We start from the raw sequence: 21,973 nt of genomic DNA, 5'->3' as shown, positions 1-21,973 counted from the left end.
CTTCAATACATTCATTTTTAAAGATGTCTTGATTGATATTAGCAAATGAGTGGTTTCTTAGCCTAGCCATCACAGAAGTTCAATTTATTATTTGTAGGTACTGGAGTTTTAAAAGAGTTTCTCATTAAAGAGCCTTAAAGTACTTTGAGTCCAGTCAAACGGCAGAAGCATTACAGAAGCATGCAGTCACAAACAGGCAGAAACTTAAGACGGCAACGCAGATGAGATAAGACAGTGTCAAGCATGCAGCAGAAGATTAATATCCTGCAACACAAGAGTAGATGAATGTGTCACAGCCCTGTCTTTGCAAATCTGAGGACTTGTGGACAGATACATATGTGTAAAATGAAGTATCTTGCCAACTTAAAAATTATTGGAGCTATTATTTCTGAGTATACACAGAGAGATTTTGTTTACTTATGCATTCTACACAATGTATTATTAATATATATAAAATAAAATGACATAAAATGCATAAATTATCTATACTACATATAGTAGGAACATCTAGTATTTCTGTCACCTTTGAGATTTGAAAGTCATTAAAATGATATCACCCAAGTTTGAACATTTTAGTAAATGGCTGCTAAAGGCTTCCACACTTCAGTTAACCTCTTTAATTGAAGTCATCACCAACATACTGAAATGATCATTTTAGATGCTCATACTTTGTATGTTTAAAAGTAGCTTTCTAGGCCTGTGTAGTGTCTGTTTGAATAGCTAAAAATAGATACTGCATATCCGTTTATAATCTTAGCTATTAGATTGTGGAGAAAATAGGCACCAATACCCTGGAAAACTGTTTCATTTTCCTTACTCATTGGACAGTTTGTCTTGAGTGATATGGAACTTTTTTCTTTCAACCATGGCTTTGAAAAAAAGAACTGTGATTCTAATGGAGACAGATGGATTCTAGTTAATTCTGAAAAGCAACAAGATGTAATTTTAACCAATTTTTTAGACCAAAATGAAAAACAACTCTAGTGTACTGTATGTCAAACAATATTCATTTAACCTTAAAAGCCACATGTGTTGTTCATTCAAATCTCAATTATACTCTGAGTGGTACCCTATGGGGCTTGAATTGCTTGGCTTGCTGGTAATGGGAGAAATGGAGAACAAGTATTTGAAAAATGGTCAAAAGCTAGGCTGAATTTCAAACTGTTTATAACTTCCACAACTTCCATTAATCTCTGGTTTGCTTGAGTAGGTCAAAGAAGCAAATTCTGCTGTCTCAAAAAGACTATGTGTATAACGAGATTCTGATATACCCATGAAGATAGGTCCCCAGCAAAAAAAAAAAAGTATGCCAATATGTAATCACTTCTGAGCCACAAAGAAGAACAGAAATACGGTGGCAATAAGGCCCAATTTAGCTAGGCTAACCTAATTTTATTGTCTCTCTCTTTTTATCTGTCAGGCCCAATTACTGTGACTTCATCTCTTGATTTCTGAAATGTCTGGTTAAATGGGGGAAAATTCTGTAGTCACTCTAATCATTTTAAAAAGACATGAATCATTAGGGTGGGGGTTGGTATCCCCATATTTTCAGAGTGACTTGAATCCAGCAGAACCATGGCAAACAGAAAAAGAGCTATAGAGGGAAAATGGAAGATCAAGCACAGAGAAAGCCAACATGAGATCTCCACCTGCTACATGCAAGGCAATTACCCAGAAAAAAATGAATAATACTTTTATAAAACTACATTGTGTGCATGAACCCATTTGAGTCTGAGCTCCAGGAGGCACAGGGTACAGAAACCAGTAAGTGCCTGGTGTGCATATCAACACTCTAGACTTTCAATTGTGATGTGGCTAGACAGATCTGAATCCATTGTTAAAAATGGGGCCATGGCTTCCAAGAGTCCCATACTAGCCCATAGAAACAGGGGCATCACAGAACCTGTATTTTCCAGTAGCCTCTCTGATAATAAGTTCTCAAAGTTGTTCCATTTCCCCAAGTTGAAAGGCAACATAGATTAAATGGGTAAGAGAGCAGAGAAGAACTGCAGAGTCCGGCTGCAAATCCTAGCTTGTCTTTCTGCATGTGTGGCTGTGGACAAATCCATCAACCTCATTGTGAGTCATTTTCCTTATTATTAAGACAGATACAATAATGTCTACCTTATAGGCTTTTGAAGGATAAATGGGTTAGTGTGTGTAGAAAATGCTTGGAACGGTGCCTAGCACATGGAAAATATCATACAGGCAATTGTCTATTGCCCTTCTTCCATCCTTTCTCTCTATTGCTTTTTCCTCCTTCCCCTCAAAAAGAGCTAGGAAAAACCATAGTGGGAAAAACCAAGCCTCGGTAACTCCTACAAATGTGTATTTATTTAACAGAAGAAAAAGTTTAGATTAGATAAGCATGCAGAAACTAGTAAGGAGATAATTTGTGCCCTCACATAGAAAGCAACAATTTGTTTCTGAATCATCAGATGTCAAGATTCTGGATATGAACATATATACACAGAGATATACCAACACACACACACATGCAGGGAAGTTCATATTTTCTAAGCTTGCTTATGTTCTTTTTTGTTTATGACAGATCTTTATTTTTATGTTTTTAGGGCATAGGCTTTTGTATATTACTTAAAACCCCTTATCTCATTTAACTAAAACAAAACTCCAGAGGGTTAGTATCTGCCTCATTGGGAAGCAGTTCAATTTTCATAGCTATAGTATAGTGTTCAAATTCCACGTGTCCAAACAGAAGTTTGTACTATCATAACAGAATTTTTTTTTTTAAAAAAAGTAAGCAAGATAGAGAAGGGAAGCTACTTGGTCTACCAATGTTGATGCCTTGGTCACCCTGGAATGAAAAGGAGTAAGGTCTTTTTTCTTTCTCTCAATGGACAGTCTTTGGCTTTGGTTTATCTGAAGAAGAGTGGCATCTCTGATAGAAATAGGGGGCATGCATCTGCTTTTAGCAGCCAAATGAAAAAAGAAAGTGAATGTAGTCCTGCTAGCTGTGAGAAAGAACAGATGATTATTACACTGTCCATGTAACCTGTGCTATGGAGAAAGCACATCGTAAAGTCTTATGGTTAGAATCTGGGCAATTGTCAAATACTATGCCTCTTCTTGGCTTTACTTTTGTTTCTCATGGGTCCTTACCATTTCCTTACATTGGCAATCAAGAAGTAAGATTAATTCCTATAAAAGATTAAGTCTAGGCTCATAAAAACTATTCTAATGTGAGCAATGTGCACATCCAATGGTGAGCCTCTGGACAGCCAGAAGATTCCTAGAAGTACAGAGAGAGGGGGGATGGGGCCTTAACCACCAATAAAGAAATAACTGCTGTGAAATACTGCCCTGGGAATTCTTTATTTTTATAACCAGACTCACACAATCACACAAAAACTACAATTCCACAAAAGGATGGGATGTTATTAATCCTGACGGGATATCTCAGATGGCCAATTAGGACACTTGACTACTAATTTAAATTCTATAGGAAAGTCAGTGCTGTCCCATCCACTGTCTAAAGGAAGAAACAGCTTAGAAATAAGATACATTCCAAAAAAGAACATGATGTCCAACGAGTGGGGGTCCTGAGATAGTTCACCATCATCTAGAAATAAATTTTGAGAGCAAACAATGGGGAGAAAACCAAAACAACCCAGGAAGTTTCCATGGAAGAAGAATGGTTTTAGTTGGGGGAAAAAAGCAGGCATCATTTGAAACATCTCTAAGATGGTTCTGTATTCCTGACCACAAGTGATTCACTTTATAAAAGATAATACTAACGGTAGTCAGACTTTTGTGTAGCTTTGAAAATCTGGTATTTCAATATGTTTTCAAGTATAGATATATGAGAACATGCTGAATTAAAAAGTATTTTACTTTAGTATAAATACTGAAGATGTACTATGAAGGCGTAAATCACAAACAATCCCACACCAGTTTGGAATTATGATTAATAGGATGGTATTTATTTAAAGGGGAAAAAACTTACAGATCACCATCCCAGACAACAGCCCTCTGCACAGTCAGGAAGGGAGTCTAGTCCCCGGAAGCGGAGCAGGAAGTAAGAGAGAGAGAAGAGGGAAGTGGCCACTCTTTTAAAGGGAGAGAGACCACACCCCAATGGGCTGGTATCTCAGTGGCTATTGGCTGAAGGAGCGGAAGGAGCTCCCGCAACAGTACTATTCCCTTTTAAATCTGTATAAGTGACTGTTACTAACTATAGATATAATTGTTAATGGATCTCTATAATCTATTCATTTTTGAAGGAGAAACAGAAAGCTGTTAGTGAAGAACATACATAAAGTTTCAGTTGCACAACATGGACAGTAGCTTAAAAAATGACAGTGATGGAGACAGACTTTAGAGATGCCCACATACCAGGCAAGTACTCAATCACTGAGCTACAGCTAAAGCCCAAATCTTGCTTTTCAAGTCATGTTTCCCATCAGCAACATTTTCCTCCTGATCAGGAGTAGATACTAGTGTTTCTGCCAAATATGTGGGCCAAATTGGAAATAAGCCAAGCCTTCTTTGTGAGGTTCTATATTTGATATACTGTTTTCATCTCATCATTTTCCTCATTTCTTTTGTTTTGGGTTTTTGAGACAGGGTCTCACTATGTAGTCCTGGCTGTCCTAGAACTCACTACATATACCAGATTGGCCTCAAACTCAGAGATCTGCCTGTTTCTGCCTCTCAAGTACTGGAATTAAAGGCATATATGACCACACCTGGTTTTTCTTTCATTTCTAAAACTGAAAAACTTTCTAGATTTTATAGTGTTTTAAAAAATGAAATATCTTCCCCCCCCACACACACTACTTCCCCGATGATCCCTAGATATAGCCAAGGTGCCTTCTGAGCTGCTATTTTGCTGCTTCCAGGAAAAACAAATCAAGAGTCAAATCAAGTAAGGGGCTTCAGGGATGGCTCAATATTTAAGTTCACTAGCTGCTCTTCCAGCAAATCTGGGTTTGATTTCCAGCACCCACATGGTAGCTCACAACCATCTATAATTACAGTTCTGGGGAATCTGATGCCCTTTTCTGGCCTCTATGACTACTAGACACACACATGGTGTCCAAACCTACTTGGAAACAAAATATTTATATACATAAAATAAATAATTATTTTAAAAAGAATATACAGATTTGGTTGTTATAGTATTGGAAGGTTAGTGTTAGAATGGTGAGCATCTTTCTTTAGAGACTGGGTCACTTGTGAGGGTGGGATAAAACATCTCAGCTTTTTGTGTACTCTTCCTTGCTCCTGAAACTATCAGTTTTCTATACCACTTTTTGTCATGGATGGAGTACCATGTGACTCTCAACTAGCAGACAGGGTAGCCCAATTTTGAACTTCCAACCTCTAGAACTCTGAGATAGAACTCTTTACTTTACAAATGACCTAGTCTCAGATATTGTGTTACATTAACACAAGACAGACCAAAGCATGTATGATGCAGCCTAAGACCTACAATTAGTTAAAGAAGGAAGTCAATAAGCTAGATATATTGGTTGGAACAACTAGAAGTGGAGTTTCATTAATGGCCGATAATTCCTCAGTAGGAGGTAGGGAGAGAGAATTGTAGGGAAGAAGGGTTTCAGGAAGAGTGTGGATGGGATAAGAGAGGGAAATAAGGGGTGAATAGAAACAACATTTATTATATACATGTATGAAACTGTCAAGCAATAAATTACAAACTATTTGTAAAAACTTCAGTCTCAGCTGTGCTCCTGAAAAATGGATTGCATTCTAATAGGCAATAGGGAGGTGTCACTTAAAGCTTGTGTTGGAAAACGTTGAAGATAGGTATATAACACAAGGGAAATGGTTTATGCTGGTCTACAGGGTCTGGTTATATGTTCATGCAAAAGAACTGATGAGTTGCAGGAAAGGGAAGGGACAGATTGTTTTCAAGCTCTTTAAAACAAGCCAAGCTCTTCAAAGAGCTAGGTGTGGTGGCATAAACCTATAATCCTAGCATTGGGGAAGCTGAGGCAAGAGGATCGCAAATGTGAGGCAAAGTTGGGATATACAGGGACTTTCTGTTTCAAATTAAAACAAAACAACCCTGTCCACTCACTTATCCAAACAAATAACAAAAGATTAAAGTATTAGGGACCACATACAATGTAGAACAAACAGTACAAATAGCATGCACAGGAGTGCTAGATCGATGGTACCATCAGGAATTCAGACTATAGGACTGTCACCAGTTTTATTATAGCAGTTGATGGAGGGGAGATGCTCCAGGAATTTATGTTTTACTCTCCAGATTAGGATCCCCCCTCCTTTCAGTTACTGGATTTTATGACACCTGTCCTTGGTGGCATATGGCATGCTTGTAAGTTAAAGGATTTGTGAGAGAATTCACGGGAATAAGGGGCAAAAATAAATAGATAGATAGATAGATAGATAGATAGATAGATAGATAGACAGACAGACAGACAGACAGACAGATAGATAATAAAGGAACCCTGTGATTTCGCCTCCAGAGTCCCAAATTGCTTCACTAACTGTTGAGGCATATTTGCAGTACTGTGCAAGACAGTAAAGGGGAAAAAGGAACACGGCATAAGCAAAGACTAACTTGTACCACTCCTCCTTCTCTGGAAGGCCCCAGCCTACTCACTCACAAGTGGAGGGGAACCTTCTCATTCTACCCTCCTCTCTCTTCATACTCAAAAAATATTGGGTGTAGATATTTATTTCCATTCAGCCATGAGACAGTTGCTAAGTAATGACTAAGTACCTGGTCCTGTTTAGTGCTAGCGATAAAGTAATGGGCAAAAATGGTCTTGGAACTTGCTCCCAAGACACCTTATTTTTCTGGAAAATAGAAGTATTGAGCATTTAATGAGGCAAGTAAATTTAAAAGTACCCCAATAGTTAAGGTGGTAATTACTAATTTGGGACTTTGGAATCAGAATGACTAGGCTCAACTTTTGATTCTGCCTGCCTCTTTTACTCTGTCTGGGACAGATCACTTAGAGCCTCTGTCTCCACTTCCTAGCTTTGGAATAGGAATGAAAATAGCTCCCACTACTGTTGTGAAGATCAAGTGAGTTACTCCACACATAAGCATTTACGTGTTGGCGGGTGTATACGTAAGTGTGACATATCCACACGATCTATAAAATACATGATTGGCTTTGAATACATTCAGCAGCTTACCCCAAATTCTTCTCCCTTGTTCATAGTCCAAGTACATAGCCTTCCCCCTTTGACTTGGCAACATAGGCGGGAGACGAGAAGCCCAAATGATAAATGGTGGGGGGAGTGCTGGGTGTGGGTTTAGTTTGAGGTCTGTCTGCCCCATATATGGCAGCAGTACAATCTCTGAAGAGATGTTTTCTTCTGATAAAGTTTCCCTTACTGTTCTAGCGGCTGCTTGCACTATGCTTTCAGTCCAGATGAGGTTTGCTGAAGTGCCAGCAATGACACGTATCCTGCCAACACTCTCCTGACTGTCCCAGCCTCACAGACATGTCTAAACAACTGAGGCCGAGGTTGAGATTCAATCTGAGTCTAGGATTGCTCTCTGACCCAGGGAGAAAGGCGAGAATTAGTGTTTGGTGACAGTGCGGACAGGCTGTTTCAATAGGCCCCTTTATATGAAGGTTTGCAAGTTCAGCACTCAAAAGATTGTTTTTTTTTTCTTCAGTATTTGGCCTGCAGTTAGGGTGGTCAGCATAGGGAAGAAGTGTCTGGGCTCCCTGCTGTGTGAGTAATATGCTTCGGCAAGATACACCTTTGTACAAACATCATTTCAACAGAAAAAATAACTAGGTGCTTCATAAATGGGAACTTCAAAGACATTTCAAGCACATTACATACAACTCAAAGATGTAAAGAAATTGAAGGCATAGAAAAAACAATTTTTATAAAAGTTGGGGATTTAGTCTTTATAAAGAAAGATGAAAGAAAGTGGCGCATTACGGCTGGGGATGCCAACGGAAGAACGTAGCAAACTGTCAAGCTATGAAGGGACAATGCACCATCAGTAGTAATGAGCTTTCATCTGCTGCTTCTGAGGACTCGCTAAAAGGGAGCATTTCAATCGTGACAAGTGAATTGAAGACACTCAGTACCAGGATTTGTTCCCACAAGAAGGACTCGAAATAAAGCTCTGTCTGTGGAGATTAAATAAATAAAAGGCAAATCTATCAGACACGGGAAGGCTCCGTTCTACTTAACTTCAGGATAATTGCCACTTCTTAAGCAGTCACTCTGTATGAGGCCTTCTCCCAGCCCTCCATGCTCACAGTTAATCTTCACAACCACTGTGGGTGGTGGATACCATCACATCCTTCATTGTTACAGCGGAGAGATCCCAGGCTCTGGGTGGTTAAGTGGCTTGTCTAACGGACAGTGTAGACGGTGGTCTGCAATGTCAAATCCATATCCTCCTGTCTTGAGAGCCTGTTTTCGGTTGCACATAGCTTCTTTGATGTAATAATACTTCATCTCACTATGTCCTTTTTTTATTATTGTTCTCCAGTTTATATTTCTCATATCACCCTTTCCAAATGAAATAATCTTACCCTAATGACTGGATTAGAAGGCTCAACTGATTATATTAGCAACTCATGCATATCTCAATGCAAAATGGACTTTTGGACTTTGGACCATCTTAAAATTAATCTGGAGAGGGACATGTTATCTCAATTTCTATTATTCTGACAAATGTAATAACAGCACCTCAGCAGCGCGCACACACACACACAGCGAGAAACAGGTAGGGAAAGATGCATGTCCTTATTGAAACAAAAATCTAATTAGGCTGTAATCGAATCCATATTGACTTATAAAGTCTGGGCAAGTAGAATATTAAACGGAATGAGAGTATACACGGGTAGCAGAACAATTAGATGACCAACAAATCAGAGATCGAAGTTGATTACATTTATGTCCATTTATCTGAGTTTCAGACTTTCAGCAAGCTCAGTTTCATTGCACAATGCAGATAGCAAACCATCACTGATGACTGTCCTCAGGGATCTTTGGAGTGTTTTGTCTAAGTGCTGGTCCATACAGCACCGATTTACTGCAGAAAGAATGATAATTCATTTTACATACTGACTATTGGGCCCTACTCCAAGGTCACTGAAGGTGTGGTCCAGATAGGTATCAACAGGATCCTTATGAGACAAAAACACTGAGAGGAGAGGGTAAACATGCAAAGGCAAGAGAACCCAGGAATGGTGCTTAGAATTATGTCTGCAATATTTTTAAGTATGATATATGTGAGGATAAAGATTTCATTCATTCATTCATTCATTCATTCATTTATTTATTTATTTTGCATGCAACCAGTTTCCCCTCCTTCCTAACCTCCTATTCCCTCCCCCATCCCCCACTTCCCTTTTACCCCTTCCCCCATTCACTCCTCCTCCGTCTCCATTCAAAAGGGGTAAGGGAGAATAAGGACTTCTGAACAGAGATGTAGCATAGATAAGGGCATCCTTTTCAAAGTGTAAGATGGAAATAATAAATAGGGTTCATCCATCTGACTTCCACAAGGAAATATCAGACAATTTTCTTCTGATTCAGTGCTCTTTAACTGTGGCTACCAATTAGGATCACTTTCTTCTGGTCTGGGAGTAAGTCCACCATGACAGTTCCTATGTACATCACGGTTGAAAAGCAATGATAGATACATATCACATTTGTCTACTTTTCATGATCGATTCCTGAGGCTATCCTAGACTGTCCTAGCTCCTTTCTTGTGTTATCCCCCTTAAAGCTCAAAACCGTTTTCTTTACTGCAGAGACTGTTAGACAGGTTTATAGTGGTTACTGAGCTAGAAAACAGCCAGGGTGGGGCTAAAATTGAAGCATCATAATCCCACAGGCTGCACTCAGGACAATTTCTATGCAATGTGATCCCAAGAGCGAGTCCATGCTGGAGAGGTAACTCAATCAACGTCTCTGGGCCTCTCCTCTTATATTATTGGCTTCCTTCAGTAAAATCTGGATGAAAGAACCAGTGAGTCCTTTTCAATGGCACCCTGCAGCACTCTTGCTCACAAATTTCCACTGCTTTCCCAGTGCATGTAAAACTGATATCCAAATTCCTTTTCCACAGCCTCCACAGCCTTGCATGTTCTAACTTCTGCTCATCCCTTCAGCTTCATCTCATCTCTTGCCAGTCTCAACCACAGTCACCTGATTCCAGCCATACTGCCCCTCAGACTCTTGGAATGCTTCAAGCACTTCCTTTCCTGGGCCTTAGAACTATTTTTTATCTCTGTCTGGAATTCTCTTCCCCAGGCTCTTTGCATGGATAACTCTTACTCATTTTTCAGATTTGAATTTCAAGATGCTCAAGCCAATGCCTTCCTCACAACTCAAGCTTAAACTTCTGATTTAAAAATAATATTTTCATTTATTATTTTAATAATATTTATATTGCCTATATTTAGATATTTGCTTGCTTAATTATTTTTGTCTTCTCTGGTGAAATGTGAGATTTAGAAGGGCAAAGAACTTTATCTCTTCTATGACGGTGTAGGTTGGGTCCTGCTCAAGTGTGTCACAGCTGGAGGTATAAAGACATAGGGACTTTCTGGAAAATGACAATAGAGTATCCTAAGTATGGGGTTCCTTTTTGTACTTCACATAAAGATGATAAACAGTCTAGCAATGCCTTTGATGCAGATATTCTCTACATGGCTTTGAGCATGGTTTAGTTTTAGTTTAACGTACAGGAGATTCTTGATGCTGTCATAGATTATATGTAGCCAAAGAAAAAATATTAATATTGCCAATGGGAAGGACTAGAAAAGACTGCTAATAGATTTGGTAATTTGAGAAGACGCAAGCAAGGCGTTAAAGTTAAAGGTGATTAAGTACGAGCCCAGGAGGCTAGAAAGAAAGTCTGGTACCAGTATAAAACCAAAATAGAAGCTCAAGCAGAAACGGCAGGTTTGAGGGGGTGACGAGTCCATTTAGTATATAACTTGAGTACATTTTTATACACAAAGACAACCACAACTAATTCCTTTTCTTCAGAGATGGGGCAGGTATTTTGTTCTTTTCTAAATTCTTCTACTTGGGATGGCAATCCTCTGATCCTTGGGATATAGAGCACTTACCTCTGCATACCCTGCAGCAAGAATCTGGAACAGAGACTGGGAATGCACAGGTCAGTTTAGGGCAAGTCTTGAGACCACAGTACACATTCCCCTCCTGCCAAGGAAAGCCAGAATCAATTCCAGGCTAATCTGAGAAAAGGGATCATCAGGCATTACCTCAGTACCTGGGGTACATCCGGGACCAAAACATAGTACCGCTTCTCTTCCAGCTAGCTTTAGGTTCTTCTTCCATCCCATGATGCATGCTTTCAGTTCCCATTTCCTATTTCCTCATGAGAGAGATGAACTCCCCAAAGAGTTAGCAATCTTTGTCAGATATCCGGGCCCAAGAAAACAGGCAGTATTCTGGGAGGACTGCCACTGGCCTCCAAACCCTGTGCCCCTCTCTTATTTTTACTGGTATCCTTTGGTCTTTATCATAACCTAGCTGTCTGTCGGGAGTGGATGAAAATGAGAATTTGGGTCATAGTCACTATTTATAACACTCAATACAGTCTTTTTTTCAAAACCAAAAGACAGGCTCTCTTTTGGGGGAGTAGAAATTATACAAAGTGATTTTAATACCACAGCTCAGTCCCATGTGAGGCAAGGGAGAGAAGTCACTTTGGGAATTGCATCTGTTACTCAAATAATTTCAATTTCCTAGAATTCTACCTTTCAAATGTTATCTCTTAAGCCCTGTGCTTTGTTCTTGGATACACATCCTAGTAAGGCTTGAAAGGCCATTAGAGAAATAACATCACAATAAAATTCTCCCAGGTTACTGAGATACTTAAAAATCCCAATTGGAAGAGATTCTATCTATTCTATCACCCTTGGTAATCCACTGTTTATTTCCCTGCTCAGTTAGTAAAGATGTTTCCAAGTTCCTTCTAGTTTTATTTTTTTCATCTTTTTGTGGTTTGTTTTGTAATTTTTGAGGCACGGATTTGCTGTGTAATTCCACTTGTTCTCGAACTTGTAACAGTTCTCTAGCCTCACCCTCTCATGCTTCATCTTCTTAAAACATAATATTTTTCTAATTCTTTGAGGATTTCATGCAAGCATGCAATGCATTTTGATCACACTCTTCCCTCACTCCTCCCTTAAGGCCTCTCGGATTCACCCTCATCACCCTCCCAAGGTCTTTTCTGTTTTGTTTGTAAGCCACTGAGTCTATTTGTACCACTCATGTACCCTTGGACATGAGGGGACATACACAGGAGAATGAGCCACTTACCAGGAGTCACACCCTTAAAGAAAACTGATGCCTCTCTCACCGAAGAAGCCACTACTTGACTTTCTCTAAGAAACCAGTGATCGCTCCTCTCATGCTTCATTCTAAATATCTATTTTACCATATTTTATTGTTCTGTCTAATAGTCACTGGACTACATACTGAGGTAAGGATAAAGTTAGCAGACTTTATAAAGTATATACAATGACAAATAGTGTCATGGGAATCATTGCGATCAGGCATTAACTTCACTTTCTCATTGTAGGACATTGGGGGATTGACAACCTATTAGTAACAAGATGAAAGGAATAGGGATGTGGTCCAGTAATCAAGTGCCTAGAAATAGGACAGGGAGAAATATATAACCCGTTTTCCCCTTGATGTTGTTTTTTCAAATTTGATCACGTAGCTCTAGAACAGTGCTAAGTGTTCTAGACGTCTATGACTCCTCAGGTTAAGGGTTAAGTTGTATAACTATTTAGGAAATGTAGGTGATGATTAAGTCAAACAGCTCATCTTTGCCTATTTGAGCCCTCTTAGGCTAAAAGCCTTGGATACAACTGACTTTTAGCTCTTTAACAATTGCTCTCAAACTTGATGAAAATCAGGTAGTTTGGACAGGTGGGGAGGCTTGAGATGTAAACACACCTTATCTTACTTCAAACACCTTATAGCATCTGCTTCACTGAATACATAAGGACAGAGATGGCTACTTTCCCATCTTGGTAGTGACCAGCAGGAACATTAAGATGCAGGGTCTTACCGAGCAGCTACACTGGGTGCACTGGTTGGGTTGCCGGCTCTGAAAAAGCCCTTCAGCCATGAAGAGTTCTCCATGTTGGTAAGTAGTTCCATTATACTCACACGACTTGCTGGTCACCTTATTGTTCACAGGTGGTAAGGCATCTTCTGGAACAGAGTGGAGGAGAAAAATACAAACCACATCATGTATTGGCATACTTTCAAAGAATTTCATGATTCTCAACAGCAGATGGGGCTGTACTACATAGAGGGAGCTAAAACACAATCCTTGCTCCAGAGGTTAATAATTGTGGGTAGTAGTATTAAAACAGCCACAGAATAGCTACAGCTGATCCATCTTTTCTTAAGAATTAATTGAGCAGTACCTATGTGCCTGGCAATATCATAAGCATTAGAGAAATGAGGACAAGGACTTTCCTTGATTGAGATTATCCTTGGTCCAGCATGAATAAGATAATGACTTACCTAAAAGGGAGTCCACACTACCACCATTTAGTCTTCTCTGAGACCTTCAGAAAAACCATCTATTGTCTATTGTAACTACCCTGGAAACATTATCCCTTATCATGTTGTATATAACTTGTCATACATTTGTACATAGATATTTTTATATAGCTTATTATGTGATTCCTTTGGTCTCTGGTTGTTGCTTATTGTTAATTCCTCTACCAAGACAGCCTTCTTCTTTCATGCTCTTCTACATGTTGAAGACTTTGACTATAAAGGTTCAACTCTCGTCTCCTTTTCTCCACAAAGCATTGCGCAATAATTCTAGCCAGTCTTCTGGACCTCTCGAGGTACCTGATATTGAAAGAACAAAATCTGGAACTTGAATATCACCAGAATGTGTGTCTGTATGCTATGGACACCCAGCATACTGTTTATAAAAGAGTTGCATATATATTAGCAAGAGTGATGCTCATAACTATATATGAGTCAAGTGAGATAGATTCTCCCCTTCATTTTTTTATTGGAGAGAAACAAATCACAGGACTGACTTCCCTGAAATAACAGAACTAATTAATTATGAAAAGGAGAACCTAAACCTGACGTCCTGAAATTAAATTTCACTTTCTATTACCTTATTTACACCTGTGTATAAATTATTTTTTGAAATTGAGTCTCTTTCATGTATTTCTACTTCACAGAATCTAGCAGACAGTTGCCGTAGAGAAGAAAAGTTAATTCACCCTGTGAGTTTAAGAGAATGATCTCTGGAACTTTTTCCACTGGGTTTTCTTTAGTATATTCTGTATTGCATGAGTATGCATACTTTTAGTCTTGTCTGTCTCTCTGTGTCTTCTGTTTCTGTCTTTGATTTTCTCTCTCATACACACATGCACTGACACACATGTGCACACAAAATAGTACACACAAAAATAGTAATGATTATGCTTCAAGGTTGACCTATTCATTGATGTGTGGAAAGTGCTTTGCCACAGGATAGTGGAAGAGTGGTGAAATCAGAGGAGCCATGGGTTTCTTTAGGAAGATGCTTAGGGAGCAGGGCAATTTTTTAATAAAAATATAATAAGAGTCCATATTATGTGGATAAATTATGCGGCACTAAAGCTGATAAAAAACAAACTGACATTGTTCATGAGATGCATTAAAAATTATAAAGGCTAATAATTACAATATATGTCATCATACTATAACAATGGTTAACATTTATTGAGTTCTAAGTGAACACTATGCACATGGTGATTTTAAGTATATTATTTCATTGTCTTTCACCAATAACATTCTGTTGTATATATGATCATGCCAATTTTATCAAAGATGAAATCAAGAATTAAGAAATGTAAAGCCCTGAGCATAGGTCAGTGGTAGAAAGCTTGTCTCCAAGTTCGATGTGCAGCACCACAAAATTAATTTATCTCTCCAAGGTCACGTAACTTGTAATTGGGAGCACTAGGACATTGAATGATATCTGATTCTGAAATTCCTTCCTATCCACTATCAAGAAAAGCGCATATAATTACAAATCTGTAGCAAGCAAAGCATCATTTAATTATAACCAAAGCCCAAAGCAACAGATCATGAGAGCGATGTTGTCTTACTAAAATTCCATGTTCGAAAATACCTAGAAAACTGCACTTTTCATCAAATTCAATGATGTGGCTAAAACTTTGGTTTTCTACCTTTCTGTATAAGTTTATCTAACCACGACTGTTCTTCCCTTAGATGTTAACTACTTATCCATGAAAGTATAGCCTGTAAGAATAGTTCCCAAGTTTTGGCTTACAAAGAAGAACCCTTTAAGACATATTTCATTTCATACTGATTCACTCTCTGTCTAGGCCTTGAGTCCCCAGCCCTGCCATGTCTACATGCAAGCAGACAAGTGCAGCTGGCACAAACGAGTGGAACTCTTCAGGGAAAGGAGAGGAGCAGGGCCATTTGCCCCCAGGGCTCTAATTATTCCAAATCTCAGCATTTTGTGGTAAAGGAAATGTACAATGACCTACAAAACAACATTTGCTGCGGCTCTCACAGAAGCTGGCAGGTCTTTAGAGCACACACAAAAACTTTGGAAATATTTAGCTTCAAAAGAATGTAGATTGGTTCTTCAACTGGGCCTTCCACTAAGACATCAATGGCAGGGCAACTGCAGGGAGAGGTTTTCCACTGGACATATGAGCTTCAGAGTCTTCAGAGTACTGTGGCACTGAAGTCTACTAATCTACTCAACAGAATATGGGGAGAAAGCAGAAGATAGAGGTAAACAGGAATCAAAAAAATGAGAGAAATTATTGTCAACCTTCCACCACTTCTTATGTAAATGTCTCAGTATCTTCATTCATTTTACACTAACATTTGTAATGGTTTAGGGGAAAACTTATGAAAATGAAGCCACAGATAACCTGAAAGAATTTGACCCATGTTACAAAGCTGCTCAGAAGAAGAGTAGACCCTGAAACAGTTTTTCTGTCTTCCAGTGTGTGTTATTTTTACAAATGGTGCTAAAAGTTTGGAATAGTATCTATGAATCATTATGGTAGCCCTAGTATCAACTCCCTTTCACTTTGCACAGGCCACTTTCTCTTGTTTGTGTTTAATTTTTCTATCTAAGAATGGGGCACATGTCTCAGTTCACCCTGAATCTTTATAGGGCCAACACAGCATGCTTCCCAACCACATGCGCAAGAAAAGCCACCCCAGTCTCTATCCTCTCCCTTCCCAGATTTTCTGAGGTGGCTGGGCTTTGAACCAACTATCCTTGGAACATATTCAGTGCGCCTAGCTGAAAACTGGCAGGAAATCAGTGTAAACCCAAGCTGGCTCCAGGACCCCTCAGGAGAACACTGTAACAAAAGTATCCAGGCTGCATAGCTTCTAGTCTCCCCATGTCCCATGTTTCTATTTAAATTCCCACAACATACTATGAAAAGTACTGGAAGAGAAACACCATGAAGAAATCTGAACAGCATTAAGACATATCGTTACAGATGGACCGGAAAAAGAAGCTATCTCCATCTCTTTATATGAGGAATGACCTTATAAATAAACAGAACTATGATTTCTGATGTGCTTAGAGAACACTTCCGTACCCTAAATATTTATTACTTCTTTTGCTCTTTCCAAAGTCTAAAATACGGCAATTAGAGATTCATCCTGTTGCCTAAATGATTGTCAGTTTGCAATTAAATTTTGCAGTCCAACAGACTTTCTTTGGAAACAAATACCTCCTCCAGAAGGAGGTAAAACTCAGGAGGTTGTCACATGTCTGGGAAGGCTGACACTGAAAAAAATTCTGTAAGCCTCTGCTCCCCCAATTATTTACGTTATTCTTACTTTTGTATATGGTTGTATCTGTGCGCATTTGTGTAGGTACTCCCTACAGATGTACCTACACAAGGTACTTGTGTAAAAGATGCTGGATTTCCTGATGCTGAAGCTACAGGCAGCTGTGAGCCACCTGACTGGGAACTGAAATGCGTCCTCTGGAAAGGCAACCAGTGCTCATAACCCACTCTGGGTGCAATGTAACCAGCTGTCTCAAACTCCTGCTGCCATGATAGACTGTATCCTCAAACTGTGAGCCAGAATTAAACCCTTCACCCTTAAGAAGCTAATCAATGTGCCACTCTTCTATGAGCCAATAGACTTCAATAATACATGTTCACATGGCCCCTCAGACAGCCTGGATCAAACAGATCCAAACTTCATGCAACTAAGTTATACAGTTGCTGCTACCCAAAGTGTCTTCCACTCAGCCCACTTGGGGGATATCTGCTTTGCCTTCCAGAATTTGTGGGCAGAGCCTTCTCAGCTGAAATCTCCCTTGGGCAGAATGCTACCCAAAGTGAAAATAGAGATTGCCCTCTTTTCCCATCAACAGGCGACACTCTCTGACTCACCGGAAAGGTTTGTTTTAATCTCCAAATAAATCAATGTTTGCTGGGAGAGTGAGTGCATAGACCTGCACAGAATTCTGTTGTTTTTTTTTAAAGCTCCTCAAACACAGCACCACTTTAATAATAATAATAATAATAATAATAATAATAATAATAATAATAATAATAATAATAATAATAATAATAATAAAGTAAGCAACTGCTCCACAAAGAGGCTCTAGCTAGATAGTGGCAGAGAAGGGATTCTTGGTCCTATTCAGGTGACTGTGAGTTGTGCAGAGAGCTCTAAGAATGTGGCTTTAATGAGCTGTCACCTGCCTGGTGCTATCCTTCTCCGAACACTCTGGAAACAAAAGCTTTTGTGGTGGTTTCTCTCTTCCCTCTTTTCTTCACCATCAGACTGTCATTCTCTTAGTGGAGAAATTCTTGGCTATTTAGAAACAGCTTTGTAGGGCTTCTGAGGGCTAGATGCTTATCTCAAGAATCAGTGCACCCTTTGTGTTGCCATTGCTCTCATTCTACTTTATTTTCATGGCTGAGCTTGAATGTAACTTCTTTCTGCTATTGTGGCATTTCACTGATACAGTGGTAGAAAATCTTCAGGCCACTTCAGAGGGCAAGAGTTCAGAATGGAGGGAGAATATGGAAATGATATACAGACTTGACAGAAGAGATTATAAAAAGCGAGGCATAAGCAGCTATGAACTTCATATTATATTTTATGTACTATAGACTATACTTTAAACAGTATATAGTCATATTCACTTGTATTTTCCTTAAGAAAACATGGAAAACTACACAAGAAAGTCATAATAGCTATGAAAAAATTATATGTTGGGATAGAAATAGTTTTATGTGGAATAGCCTGATTTAGACATTTTAATGGGTATGATTAAATATACATTGATATATAATCCTATATCCATGGACTTTCACATTAATTTAAGTTCTTAAATGATATAAACCTATTTTTCACTCAAAGATTATTTTGAAGACCATGTTTCTAAAAATTCTATTTGAAGGCTGTGGGTTAGATAAGATGGCCATTTGGATATCTTCCAAGTGTTCAAAATTCCAGCCTACAATGCTGGTCATTTGTAGCCTAGCTATATTCCTACTAGTGGGACAGATCCTAAGTAGGACTTACTCAGTCTTATTTCAATGACTGGGTTTTTCTCCCACCCACATCAATTCAGCATCCTTTGGAAAAGTGTGCACGAGGGCTATCCCATTGATTTCCAAGCAGCTTTTTATTTCATTGTGTAAATCTGAGAAAGCCTTTTAAATCTTCCTCTAAGTAGAAAGAAAGCACACATGAAAGGGTACTCATAGTAAATCACCTGTGACCCTGGAACTGTAGTGAGATGAGGAACAGAAGGATGTATGCTGTGGTTAGGCTAAGTGAGAATAAGTATCATATAGAATGATTTTATCTCCTACAATGAGATTCTGTTGTATCCCTGAACAATCAGTGTTCAGGGTCCCTGAGTTCAGATCATTTGGGATTTGCAGTGAGATCAATGGGTCTACCATATGAACTGGTGATGTATACTATTTAAGTTCTTCCTTCCATAGCTCCAAGTCTAGAACTGCTTGGATTTATGGCTTAACTATATCTGGTGTGGGAGAATTGTCTGTATTCTGTCAATCATGTTTTAAATAAATGCTGATTGGCCAGGCAGAAAGTATAGGCGGAAAAACCAGACAGGAAGTAGAGGTGGAGCCAAAGAGGACAGGAGTATTCTGGGAAGAAGGAAGCTCCTCCCATTCTAGCCCAGACTACCTAGAAGCAAGATGTAACCTGCCCGGCTGAAAGATACCAAGCCACGTGGCTAACATAGATAAGAATAATGGGTTAATATAAGCTACAAGAGCTAATAAGAAGACTGAGCTAATGGGCTAATCGGTTTATAATCTTATGGAGATCTCTGTGTGATTTTCTTTGGGGCTAAACAGTTGTGGGAACCTGGCAGGACAGAATGCCCCAACAAGCAGGCCCTGATCCTGTTACAAGATCTGCTTCCTTGAGGGTGTAGATTATTATGATTTTCAGATCTTCATCAAACTCTGTCCCCCATAAAACTTCATTCGTCTGTAGGGCATTATAGTAAGGTCCTATCAGTGGTCCTTAGTACTAATCTCATTAACTAAGTTCATACTAGGTGCCAATGGAACACAATGTTTCAATTTTTTTTTTTTTTTTGAGACAGGGTTTCTTTATGTAGCAGCTCTAGCTGTCCTGGAACTCGCTATGTAGACGAGACTGGCCTCACAGAATTCCACCTACCTCTCCCTCTTGAGTTCTGGCATGCACTACAATGCCCAGATGAACACAATGTTTCAAAGTAGCTTTTTTTGTTGTTGTTAATTACACTGTAACATGGACCTTTGATACTTTATCCATGATGAGGCTGCAGAATACAGAGCAAAGATGTAGCCACTAGAATCTGTCATGAATGGAAGAAAATGCCAACTTCAGAATATCCTATTTGAGTTTAACATTCAGCTCCATTATACTGAGTTCTTGCTTATCAGCTGAGTGGACTACTTGTCTCTTTACCTCAGTTCTCTCATATGTGAATGAGGACGCTAACAATGACAGCCTCATGAGTTGTAAGAAGTAAACAAGACATCTAATGTTTTCAATGTAATACTGCTTACATATTATTGCTGAATATGTAAAATTATTGTTATATCATTACTTGCTTGAAATTATGAGGTCTCCTGAAGGCAGAAAGTATTTTTACAAAGGAATAGTTGGGGATGATGCATAGTTCTTAGGCTGGGCATATCTTACAGTGTCAGATCCCACCTCTGTATTCACCAGCCTCCAAAGGAGAAGCAAAAACTTCAGCCACTAGTATGTACTGTGTTAGAAATTATCCACCTTCAACACAGTGACGATGTTTATTTTTGCCTTCATGAAGTAAAGCTTGCTGTGGGAGTTCGATTCATTCAGCCAATGGCATTGGGAGAGACTGGCCTATGCGTGGTTTTCTCTTGATACCGGACCAAATAAAACTGAGGAGAGGGATTACGTGTTCTCTCTTGGGGAGAAGGAGCAAGACTTGCAGTTGGTTGTAATCACCCTTGGGTAGAATGGCAGGACAACGGCAGCTGGATCAGCAGCACTGTCTACCGTGTTCTGTATTTGTGAGTCTGTTTTCCCATTGCAACCCTTAATAAATTATTGACCAGACTTTGTGAGTTCGCTCTTCATCTGATGGTGCTTGAACCTGTGATTCTGAGACTAAGAGTCTCATGATATACTGACAGAGCTAGACAAAATATACTCCTTATCTCTTATAGAATTTCTAAAACATTACCAGATCCTGGATGGTGGCTAGACAGTCACTCACTCCTAAGCCTTTATATTCATAATACATGCTGGACCATCATATTATGCCCAGGTTCTCAGTGGACACAATCTACCCTATTTTCTCCATGTTGATGATAAGCAAGTTTGGGCCAGCACTTGTCTCTCTGTTTTGAATGTGCTTTATGTATGTTTACATTTGTGTATGTGGGATGCACAACTGTGTGGGGGGATGGAGACTGGAAGAACATATGGTGTATCATTCTCCACCTTACTCCCTTTCATTGATCCTGGAACTAGGCTGGCAGGCATCAGTCCTCTACTTTTATCTTGACTCTGGCCACAACAGCACTGAGATTAGAAGTGTTTGTGACCACAAATGGCTTTCTAGACTTCAACTCAGATTCTCATGTTTGTGTAGTAAGTGTTCTTACTTGATGAGCCATCTTCCTAAGTCTACAGTTGAGATTTCTTGAGCCCAGCATTTGTCTTCTGGCCAGAATTACTTCCCACAACCACATAGTAGATTCTGCTTTGGATCACTAGAGTGTTCAGACAGGAGGATTTGAGGATCAGCATAGTCACAAATGTAATTTGTGTTTGTGGGTGGTTTCCAAAGCCAAGGAAAAGAAAGAAATGTTGAGCCTCTTTAGGCACTCTGTCAATGTATGTCAGATATCATTTTCAAACAAAGATGAGTCCTGCCTATGCTGTTTTCCAGAAAGGCTTGCATAAAGAATTTCCATTTAGGGTTCTGCTCTATTGACCCATTCACCTATCATCTTTTTTCCCTCCATTCATGGTCAAGCTCTAGTTCCAAAGAAGTCTCAGCTAATCACTCTTCACTTGATGTTCACTGAGATGAGTGGAATTAGAAGCCAGCAGAATAGATTGTCACTAGTGTTTCTAAGTGGTAACCAATTGCTTTATGACTGGCTTTAATACCTGATGAAGAAGGAGTCCATGTCTAGTGTTGTCAACCTGATCAAAGCCCTTGGTTAAATCTCCAGTATGAATTAGGGAGGAGCTTACATCCTAAGAGAACAGAGGTTCTCAACCAGTGGGTTGTAACCCATTTGGTAAACCTCTATTTCCCACTGTGGGACAATGGTCTGTACCCTGTCAATTGTATTTTAATAAAACGCTGATTGACCAGTAGCCAGACAGGAAGTATAGGTAGGGTGAAGAGAACAAGAGAATTCTGAGAAGAGAAATGCTCAGTCTGCAGTCATCACCCAGACCA

At 39.3% G+C, this 21,973-nt stretch overlaps 1 protein-coding gene across 1 annotated transcript in view; it reads right to left on the bottom strand.

The window, feature by feature from the left end:
• Chrdl1 (chordin like 1) overlaps nucleotides 1–21,973 on the bottom strand; it is a 111,953-nt gene that overhangs the window by 25,845 nt on the left and 64,135 nt on the right. Inside the window, exons 5-6 of the mRNA XM_041645762.1 lie at nucleotides 13,055–13,200; nucleotides 11,076–11,169 (exon numbers count right to left, since the gene is read on the bottom strand). Of these exons, the coding sequence (XP_041501696.1) occupies nucleotides 11,076–11,169; nucleotides 13,055–13,200 (240 nt within the window). The remainder of the gene's footprint in view (nucleotides 1–11,075; nucleotides 11,170–13,054; nucleotides 13,201–21,973) is intronic.

This window comes from Microtus oregoni, unplaced genomic scaffold, assembly GCF_018167655.1.
Source record: "Microtus oregoni isolate MIOR12 unplaced genomic scaffold, Mior012 000116F_ref0000321, whole genome shotgun sequence".
In the NCBI taxonomy this organism is placed as follows: domain Eukaryota; kingdom Metazoa; phylum Chordata; class Mammalia; order Rodentia; family Cricetidae; genus Microtus; species Microtus oregoni.
This window is presented reverse-complemented; position numbering and strand designations above follow the sequence as displayed.